Source organism: Dermacentor variabilis, chromosome 4 (assembly GCF_050947875.1).
Source record: "Dermacentor variabilis isolate Ectoservices chromosome 4, ASM5094787v1, whole genome shotgun sequence".
Lineage (NCBI taxonomy): Eukaryota > Metazoa > Arthropoda > Arachnida > Ixodida > Ixodidae > Dermacentor > Dermacentor variabilis.
The window spans coordinates 60,288,620-60,299,466 of NC_134571.1; the positions used below are offsets into that span (position 1 = coordinate 60,288,620).

Below are 10,847 nucleotides of genomic sequence, written 5' to 3' on the forward strand. Positions count from 1 at the left end.
GTCAAGGCAGCACGCATGATATCAGCACCAGCACGTCGTCGAGTATACTCGCCGAAATGCGAGACCGACGTTCCTATAAAACCAACTTAAACGAACGTAACGAACAATAAAACTTCGGTAACAAAGAGTTGTACCCGTATAAAACGAAGCGATGAGCTCTTCTGCGCGCCAGCCCCGGGTTTTGCTGCGATAACTATATGCTAGTGCACCACGCGATATATGCTTAGATTAGTGCAGCGCCCGAATGGCTATCCCTCGCGCTATCCCTACTCGGGATACGAGTTAATGCTGACGTTGACTGACATCGGTTGTTTCGCATTCACGACTTTCTCCTAGAACCAAAAACCAATAAAAGATATTTGGGCTTCACTCCGAAACAAAATAACAAATTACGTTTCGGTTACGTTTTCGTTCTGATCAGAAATACCTTTTTTTTCGTTTTTCCTTTTTGTTTTCGATCAGTTCGGACACACTGCTTGCAACTGACGCATCAGAGTGTGAAGGAAAATAAGGAATAGAACACTTCTTGTCGAGAAATTGCATTTTATTTTCCTTTCTGATAGCTGCCCCATTTTGTGTATTTTTCTAACATATATAGTTCCTGTAGCAGTAATTCTCTCCTTGCGTAAATTAAGCGCTTCAAATACAACACCTGGTATTGTCACAAATTCTCTGTCTGTATGTTCATCTCTTTCAGCGTCCAGCAACTTTCCTGTATTACGATTTGCCCATTCTGTAATTCCTGCTCATTTGCAATGTTTTCGATTCATTTGGGTGCCTTCTCAATACGGTGATCTTCCTTCGTTGCCGCACCCTCTCGCCTTGCACCCTCTCTCCTTTAGAAGAACCCCACCTATATATACTGGGGCGAGGAAAGCATACGTCGCCTTGAAGGAGACAAGTCCACTTGTCGAAACGTTGGCTCCTGCTTTCACCTTGTTCTCGTTTTGCTCATCGTTTTGAATTTCCATCTCCCGCATTCCCCGTGTTTTCCCTGGATTTCTCAATATGGTGTGTTTCTGAATGAAATTTCGGACTCACTGGCCAACACCGTATTCTTAACAGCCGTGTTCTTTCTTTAGTACTATTATCTGTTTATTTCATTGCGGTTAGATTTCGCACGTGTACTCTTGAGCAAGCGTTGTCTAGCCCCACGTTAACTGCTTGCCCTCAGTATTGACACCTCCTGTATCCCTGGTGTAGTGAATCATACCTCTGAACGTGTAACTATACAGTTTTAGTTTGAGGCATTCCCGCTATTTGCATTTTCTGTAACGAGGAGGAAGCAGTAAATATCTTCTTTTTGACGGGCCGCCACTTTTACTATAGTGAGAAAAATAATGATCAATATGCGAAAATTGGCTTCGATTTGATGATTCTCATTAGCCTTTCGTTTGGAGCTTGGGTTATCGGGTGTTTCTCCCAGAAGGATGTTTAATTGCGCTGCCGGTCGGGAATTTTAGTACTGATTCCAAGCGATTGCCCAGTAAAATCTGCTTCCTTTATTATGGTATTTAGTAGATTTCAATTCCGGCTGGGTCATTTCTCGTATCTGTCACATTGAATTTATCATGTCTCCCAAACTAGCTAGTCAAATATACAGTTTCCATAATCATTAGGCCTTATCAACCTGAGCCTTGGTCAATTCCTCATTGTGGGCATGAGCCACACGTTCAGAGGACAAGAAGAAGAAGAAGACGAAAGTCCTTGCTCTTGGCAACACGCCCTTGTCTGCGCAGCATTCGTCTCTACCAGCATCCCGACGTCTCAGAAGCCTCGCAGGCACCTTCATGAAATCACGCCTCGCAAGTTACTACTCCGGAACATCGGTAAGCAGCCTGGAAGCCAGCAGATATTTTTCATTCTCATTGTTGGTGGGTGCCACTCGTCTTGCGCCTCCTATCTGTACGTTCATGTAAGCCTCTTTAAGAGCAGAGCGTGCCTTGTCGTAATGCGAGAGCTATCGCTTACAAAGACATTGTAGCAGCACCGACGTCCAGGAAGATGGGGAGAACGGTGGCTGGCTAGGGACAGGCCATTGCCTAGGAAGCGAAGCGGGCGCGTATCCCAGGTCACGAGCGACCGGCGGGAGATTTGTACGCCGAGGAATGACCTGTCAGCTAGGGCCTTCTAGATCTGCTCAGTAAAAATATTACTCCTCTTTATTGTGGCTCATCGTCATCACTAAGTATGCATGCCACAACATCAACTCTATGCTGGTTCTGCCTGGATTTATTTATTTATTTATTTATTTATTTATTTATTTATTTATTTATTTATTTATTTATTTATTTATTTACACGACACAGGCCAACATGAGGTGGCGCCATCACAAAAGGCAACATTATCGGTCGCTTGACTGGACCCTCGGAGCCACCACGCATGTAAAGAAACTACAGTTCCAATTTGTGGCCAACATAAATGAATCTAAGAAGCAAACGTGATCAGCAAAAAAAGAAAATGAAAGTCTGGAAGGCGAATCAACCTCCAGTTGAAGTAGAGGAAGAATGGCACTCTTCCCGAGCAAGTTGTAGGTGAGAATGGGGTGTATCAACCATGTGATTTATTCTCAGAAGCCTGCAGCACCTCGAACCACAGCGTCTGCGCTTTCGACCAAAGGCGCAGCGTCTCAAATGACAGCGTCTAGAAATGCTAGCCGTAACGAGGGATAACTGAAAGAACGCTCCCCTTACCGCCGGTACCACGAACTACAGTACTGTAGTTCGTGGATTCAGATACTGCGTGGTGTTACCAGACCTGTACACGTTGCAAAAAAAATTAATAATAACTTATTGCAATTATACAGTTACCTTATCCAAAATTGCATTCATTACAGTAACCAATTACTGCCACAAGAATGTACACGAGGATTTACGAAATAGTAATCGATTTCTTCTGCGTTACTTTCCTCACAATTTTTATTAACGCTGCACAAATACAGTAAATCGAACGAGCTGACCTGGCTCTTTCAATGCGTATTGTGCAGCCAATCGTACGTTGCGTATCTACACTAGCAACTGCTTTTAAAAATTTATGTCGGTCGCCTTCCATTGTTTTCTCGTGAAGACATCAGCAGCGACATTGAAAATTCGCTAGGTGTGCGCGCTAGAAGGAATGGCGGTGTCGTATCTTACCTTGAGATCAACAGTGTAGTTACTAAATATCGCGGTGTTCACGTTTGGATCGTATATGAAGCGCAGGGCTTCATTGTAGCTGGGGCTCGGAGAACGCACTTCCGGAAGTGTCAGAGAAAGAAAGGAAAATGAAATCGTGCGTAGGTCATTCCCGAAGTTCGCTATCGAGTCATATATATAGCAGCATTTGTTGCGCGTCCGAACATGTGAAATCTGCGAAGCTGCTGTGTGATATGGCCGCGGGTATTCTACTGTAGTTCATACCAAATTCAAGTGCTCAGAACTTCGTCGCCTGTTGCAGCTTGTTTCGTCAATAAAGTAACTAGCTTCCATGAAATAGGTTACTGAAGAAAAGTAATTGAATTACAGTGAGCGTTACCAAGGTAAAAGAACTACTCGATCAAATAAAAAAAATTCATAAAATCGTAATTGAATACAAGAAATATATCGCATATAAACCGTTAGGTATAAGTCTGGGTGGTACCAATGGTACCGATACCACCAGGAGCACCGGTACCACACGTGGTCAACACCGGTAGCGATTTCACCGGAAGCCCCGGAACCACATGTATCAGATCTATCTTCTGGAACCGCGCACATTTTTAGACGGCACTATCTTCGGGATTGGCTCACGAAAGAGGCTAGATATTCTTACCGTGCATTTGGACAGGATCATCCGTGCGAGAGGAAGAAGAGGAAGTGGTAGACTGTCTACTGTAGCCGTGAACTTTGTGCCCCAGCCTGCGCCTTTACTCTTAACTTTTTCCTATGTAAATAGTTATACATACGTTTGTGCATTGGGCTTCCTCTTCGTATCATTCTGCAGACAAGTACGAAACATCCAATACAGACATGGCGGTATCATCGATTGGAGAAGCGTTGCTGAGCGACATGCCTTCCGGGATAACTTGCGTACATGAACCAAAGTTTAAAATGGAAAGGAATAGGCGGTTGTCGGCAATAGTCGCAATGGTATGAGGAACGGTAACTGTGCGTAGCAGGAGAATATTTACATTAGGAGTGAGCACATAGTCACTGTCAGAAACAGATGGGAAGCACGTCAAAGGTACATACACGGCAGCTTGAGTCGGCAGCTGTGCGAAGTCTGCAGAACATAAACGAGGCTCAGTTGATTTTGGAGGACAGCAGTGATTAGGCAGCTAGAGTTGGAGGAGGCCAGCCAGCACTGCCGTCAGCCAGTGCTGTATGGTCCGATAAAAAGTCCAGGCCGAAGATCAGTGGAACACCGCTCAAGAACAGCAAATAAAACGGAAGTGTTGAAACCAGCAACTGAGTTACTCGGGCAAGTACACATGCCAAAGATAATGGGTGCTGCTCCCTCGGCGACCCTGATAACACGGGATGCGGCAGGTGTAAGGACTTTCTTCAGGCAGCAACGAAGATAGTTGCTCATTGGCAAGATACGGGCTCCAGTGTCAACAAGCGCTGGGACATGTACACCGTCAGCTTCTACACCGACTATATTGCTTCTGGTCGGCAGGGTGAGAGGCTTTGGCGGAGACGTCGACAATGCAGCTTCACCTCTGGGAGCTGCATTTCTTAGTTTTCCGGAGGTGTACGCGCCCAGGTCGGAAAGACGGCGGCAGGCGACGGGACTGGGGTGACCTGAACGACGGGCGACGACTTTGCGGCGAACGGGACTGGTGACTGCTCGGCGACGTTGAACGACGGCGCCATGTGATCGTACCGTCCGTGACGTGCATGTTCGGCTCGGCTTGTGGCTGAAAATGGCGAAAGCTGCCGTCTGGACGAGAGCTGCTCGAGAGCGGCATCGAAGGCCAGCGGTTGCAACAGTATCGGGCGACATGACCAACGCGGTGACAAATGAAGCAAATAGGTTGGTAATGCGGTGTTCGCCACTCTGCCATGTTGCGAGAACTTCGAGGGACCCATTGATTTTGGGTATGCACGAGCGAAGGACGTTCGGCGACACTGGCGACATTGGCGAGTTCTTGGCGCACAATAGCCTGAACAAGGCGAATCACAGGAGCGCATCTATCGTTGGCAGGTTGGTACGGAGCCGCGGGACACACAGCTTCCAGTTCACGACGTACAATCTTCGTCAGCTGCTCTGAAGGCTGCTGCTGCTGCCGCGCAGGAGAGTCCTGTCGGTCTTCACAAGGCGATGTTGCAGCCGTATTGGTAAGCCGTGCAAATAACTGGTAGACGTGACGGCTTCTCACTTGTTCTAAACGCTTGTACTCCGTGATAACCTCATTAACCGAAGTGCAGGTCTTACAAATAAGTAAATTCAAGGAGTTATCGGCGATACCTTTTAAGACATGCCCGACTTCATCAGACTCGGGCATTTCAGCGTCGGCCTTGCGGCACAGCGCCAGCATGTCTTGTATATAGGTGACGTAACCCACGGTGGACCTTTGAACACGTGATGCCAACTCTTTCTGGGCGATGACCTTCCGACCCAACATTTTTCTGAAGAGAACTCGCAGCTTCTGCTTGCAGGTCTACCAGTCACAGAGTTCTGCTTCGTGATTTTGAAAGCACACTCGCGCTGTTCCTGCCAAGTAAAAAATTGTGTTCGCCAGTATCACTGTGAGGTCCCATTTGTTGTGGCTGCTCACCCACTCACAGATCTCCAGCCAGTCATCGACGTCGGCGCCATCGGTGCTGCAGAAGGCTTCACGCGGATGCGTGAATACGATAGTCGACGCAGTCGATGCAGGCGTTGCCGAACCAGGCACCGCCTCCTGCGACATCGTTGAAGAACCGAAGCGGCGGCCACTGCAAAGCTCCGTGCTGAGTCGTTAGCCCGCAACTCCACCAAAGATTATGAAGAGGAAGCCCGACGCACATACGTATATATAGCTATTTACACAGGAGAAAGTTAGTGGTCAACGCACAGGCTTGTACAAAGGTCACAGCTCCAGTAAACAGTCTACCGCGTCTTGTTCGTCTCCTTCTTGTACGCATGGTCACGTCCAAATGCACCGTAACAGTATATACGCGATCTGAAAAAAAAAATTGTGCTAATAAAAAATGAAATTCTCGGGTTTTACGTCCCAAAACCGCGATTTGATAATGAAGCACGCCGTAGTTGAGGGCTTCGGAATAATTTGGACCACCTGGGACTCTTCAACATGCACCCAATAAACGGTACACGAGCGTTTTTGCATTTCGTCTCCATCGAAATGTGGCCGCCGCTGCCGGGATTTGTTCCCGTGACCTCGCGCTTAGCAGCTGAGCGCGATTGCGGCTAAGCCACCACGACGAGTGAAAAGATTATGGAGAAGGGGCGTTGGTAACTCACGAAGAAAGGCATTCTCTTTTATAACTAAATGCAATCTGCACAGGACATAATTTACCATTCAAGTTCAGCACCATACAATGGAGTTATATACGTATACGTAATATGTAATACGTAATACGTAATACACATATACACTTACACGTAATACACAACGAAATGTAGTATACATACATTACGCAGTTACAGGTAAGATAAAATAATGAGCAGAGCATTTTCAAAAGCGTTATTGTTTTACAAAAAAATGAAAGTTTTGCGTGTTTTCTAAAAGAAACCAAGGTTGTTGACCTACCTATTGAATAATACAATACTACAATAGTTATTTAGGGGAGTTGAAATTTGTCATTCCAGTAGTTGTTTGCCATGGGTATAATTGTGAGCATTCTCAAATTTCTGCCTGTAAGTTAGTCGAGAGTTTTAGATTAGGGGGCGCAACCGGCTTGCGCACGCAAGGACTAGGGGCCACGGTACTGCGCATGCTCAGACCAAGACGTAGGGATCTGCGCGTGAGCAGTACCGTGGCCCCTAGTTCTTGCGTACGCTTGCGTCCCCTAACCTAAAGCTATCTGTTAAGGAGATATCGTCTGTAATGACGATATCTTGTTCACTCTCGACGTCAAATCGTGAGTTTATAAAATGAGTTGTGCCAAGCGCATGCGTCATTGCACACGTCACGTCGCTGCCTCCCGCGGGCCACTTTCTCTTCGGATTTTATCGGTGCTGTGTCCACTGCGATGCACTCCGAAGCGTCCACCTCAGCTGCGTCTGTGGAACGTGGTCGCCCACGGAAGCACGCCGCAGAAAACGAAGCATGGAAACACAAAAAGGAATGCCGTGCAAGTTTACAACGTGCACGACGGCATACGGATGAATACATAAGCGAAAACAATTCCCCAAAGCGACTACAATGCTTCCGCATTCCCACACGTAAGCAGTCGTAAGTGTCCCTGCCGAACTTTTTCGCGGTTACCCCAAATTTCCAAACATATTACTTCTTACAAGCGCAGGCTGTATGAACCTTAAATGGATAACATTCCGAAGCGTTAAATGAATTCCGAAATTGCATGTTATTCCATTACGTTACATTTTATGCATACTTCGGCTGAATGCACATGCATTAATGCTTCATTTCATTGCCCTACCCTTGTTCAGCTCTGCAGGCTGCTGCCAAGTCCACGTGGAGCAGATCCACCTGCAAGGCCTGGTTCCATTGTCCTTGGTCTGTTCTTGTTGTCCTTCGTGGCGAGTGTGACCCTACTCGTGCTGCTGGCACGCTACCTGTTTGGTACGGACGTCATGTACTGCAACACGGCGGCCTGCGTCGAGTTCGCTCGCCTTCTAAAGACCTCAATCAATGGTTCTGTCAATCCGTGCAACAGCTTCGGCTCCTTCGTCTGCGACGGCTGGCGTCGGCAGAACCATTACTCGGTTCGCGAAGACCACTACCGCGCCACGCTAGTCCACATGACCCGCCTCACTGATTCAGTGGAGATTCCGCCAGTTGGCCAGAGCGCGCTGCAGCAGTTCACTGCGTTCTACCGCAGCTGCACCCAGCTTCCCGCATCTAAACGTGACGACACTCATCTCGTGAAGTCGTGGCTCGTCGACGCTGGCGTCGTGTGGCCCACGGGGGCGACCAATCCCAGCGTTCTTGGCACACTCGCGTACCTTGCGCTCAACCTCGGCTGGTCCAGCGTGATCGACATCGAGGTCGAGAGACCAGGCCGGCAAAGTGCCATCATCTGTCTCAAACCCTCGCTCAGCTTCCTCTTGATAAACAGCCATGATTTGTCAACACCAGAACAGCACCGGCTGTTTAATATACTTCGAGACGCCTTTCTGCCGAATGATAATACGATGCGCCCCAGTTTAGTCACGTTCGCCGACATCGCGTATGTCGAGGCAGCGATGGTGACTCACCTCGTCAATGCATCAACTCTTCGCCGGAAAGTGTCACTGAGAGGAGGGGAACTGTACCGAAGCCCCAGAGAGTGGAACGCCACCGTCGCCCGTCACACGCTAACTGGCACCGTTGTCTCATTCCGAAGCGCGCACCCTCTCTTCGTCAGGGAATTCGCTCGTCTATGGCGAGAACACGGCGAAATAAAGATGCATCTGCTTGTGTCCTGGTACGCGGTGCGGTTCGCAGCCTACTTTGCGCACGCGAATTTGCTGAATAGCAACAGCCACAATGAGAACGAAAGGAAGTTTCACAGGAACAGTTTCTGCACAATCACGCTGTACGCGGCTCTGGGTGACATCGTGTTCGCCTCCTACAACACTATCGTGTTCTCTGGTCGCGTGCGTCAAGATGTGAGGACCTTAGTGCTGGCGGTGCGAGAGACATTTGCGCACCTCCTGAGCGCGAACTCTAAGTTCGCTGCTGGAGTGTCCGCCTTAGCTGGTTGGAGCTTCGTCAACCACGTTTTCGCCATGCTGGACTACGGGCAGGCAGACAGCGAACTCGCTCATGCACCGCTGCCGGGACTGCCGGACTTCGGAAGCGTGTTTGCGGTCAACTGGCGCTCGGCCACACGTGCCTTGCAACAAACCGAGAAACCTCCGAGGCGTTCACTCTTGTTCGAGACACTTATACACGCACACCTCTTCGAGACCATTCCCGACCTCCATGACTTTGTGCTTTTGCCCACGGCGATCGCTTTCCCGATGTACGACGCGACAGCTACGACCTCCATAAAGTACGGCGCCCTGGGCAGCTACGTGGCACAAGCGTCGGCACGTATATTTCTCGCCACACTCGTAGGTCTCGACGCCGATGCGTCCGAGGATCCCCGCCGGTTTCTGATCGCCTTGCGCGACTGCCTTCGGCATGACGCAGCTCTGCCGCCTTTGCACGCCGCTATGGGCCTCGTCGAAGAGCTGTTTGCGCTGTCCTCTCTGGTTGAGGCATTTTCTACAGCCGACAAGGAGGGCGAGCGAACGCTGCGTGATCTGCCTGCCTTTTCCCCGACGCAATTGTTCTTCGCTACCTGGTGTTTCGCGCGCTGCCTGGGTGCTCATTCGGCAGGTGACAACGTGGATCCATGTTCTCCTGCGCTGCGCCACGTCAAGGCTTTCTCCGACGCCTTTGAGTGCGCTAGAGGCACCGGCCTCAACCCAGCTCGCCGCTGTGAACTATTTTGACATGTTACAAACATTATTATCATTTGGGAAACGCGTGTCATGGCCAACTAATGCTTTGAACAGATGCCTTGGATTGCTGTCCTGAATATATATTGCGCTAAATGGACGACAATAAACAAAAGGGCCATGGACGTTTTATATTCTTGAACGAACACTAAAAGGAACATTTTGAACGCCATTGATAAAGCGTGGTACCGTGACAAATCGGCATAGTCTGAACCGCATGTGACAGTCTATACTTGAATCCACTTTATGGTGTATCAGGGTTCAATGTAGACGTCCAGCTTTTCGGCTGTCATACATGTTTTTTGTTCTTTCTTTTTGTATTCTGTAAGTGCCCACCTAGTGGACATGACCATTTCTTCTGCTGCTGAAGTTCTGATTGGCTAATCTGAGGCACCCGTGAGGAGGAAACAGGCTCCTCCAGCCAATCAGCACTAGTCCAGTAGACCAAATGGACATGTCCACTAGGTGGACACTTACAGAATACTCCCCCTAGTGTCGTGAACAAAGAAAATTATAGAATACAGTGTTCTGTACAGTGTTTTGCGTCAATCCACCAATGTACGCTTGCCGGTGTTTAATGTTGGCTCTGTTTGCCTCTTCTGAAAGCGAAATATTATACCCCCTGTTCGTTTTTCTTGAACAATGTTTGATAGAAAGTCCGGGCAGGCATCCACACAGCATGTCGGTCACTGGTGCAAGTCAGCGGCCATGAGATGTTTTTTTCTAGATGCTCGTCAAGGATCTCTAAAATAACCAACTTTTCCGATGATTTAAAAAAGATAACAGTATAACAATTGAATTACTTGGGATGCCTGGGCGTGCCTTCGTTCACTGAAACCTGATGAAACAGCTATTACCAGTCCACATGGCAGCTGTACCGGCCTTTCATACTGCTATTTAGTTATTTTGTTTCCCTATGCAGGAGCAAAAACGCAGCAGAGATTACAATCTTTCTTTGAAGTCAACGGACATGTTTAACACTGCAGGCGCGTGGAGCTGTAGGTATTATTCCCCTTAACAGGAACGCCCTTAACAGACAGCTGAGTAGGGACTGGCGACGCATTCAAACAGCTTCCCTAACCTGCATCAACTCAGTGAAATAAACCCAACTAGATTTCTGGACTTCTGTCCATGGTGTTCTAACAAACCCACACTACAACATATCACATGGGAGAGCCTGGAAGGGCCTTCACACGTTACCAGCCCATACGTAAATGCACACCCACTCATGATAAATAGGCAGTGGGAGGCATGCCTTGCGAACGAGGGAAAGGAGA

At 48.4% G+C, this 10,847-nt stretch overlaps 1 protein-coding gene across 1 annotated transcript; it reads left to right on the plus strand.

Moving 5' to 3' along the window:
* The first annotated feature begins 1,720 nt into the window (after nucleotides 1–1,720).
* LOC142577782 (uncharacterized) lies at nucleotides 1,721–10,057 on the plus strand. Its single transcript, XM_075687234.1, has 2 exons — nucleotides 1,721–1,829; nucleotides 7,573–10,057. Exons 1-2 carry the CDS (start codon nucleotides 1,791–1,793, stop codon nucleotides 9,562–9,564), a joined length of 2,031 nt encoding a protein of 676 aa, XP_075543349.1. The 5' UTR covers nucleotides 1,721–1,790; the 3' UTR covers nucleotides 9,565–10,057.
* The last annotated feature ends 790 nt before the right edge of the window (nucleotides 10,058–10,847 follow it).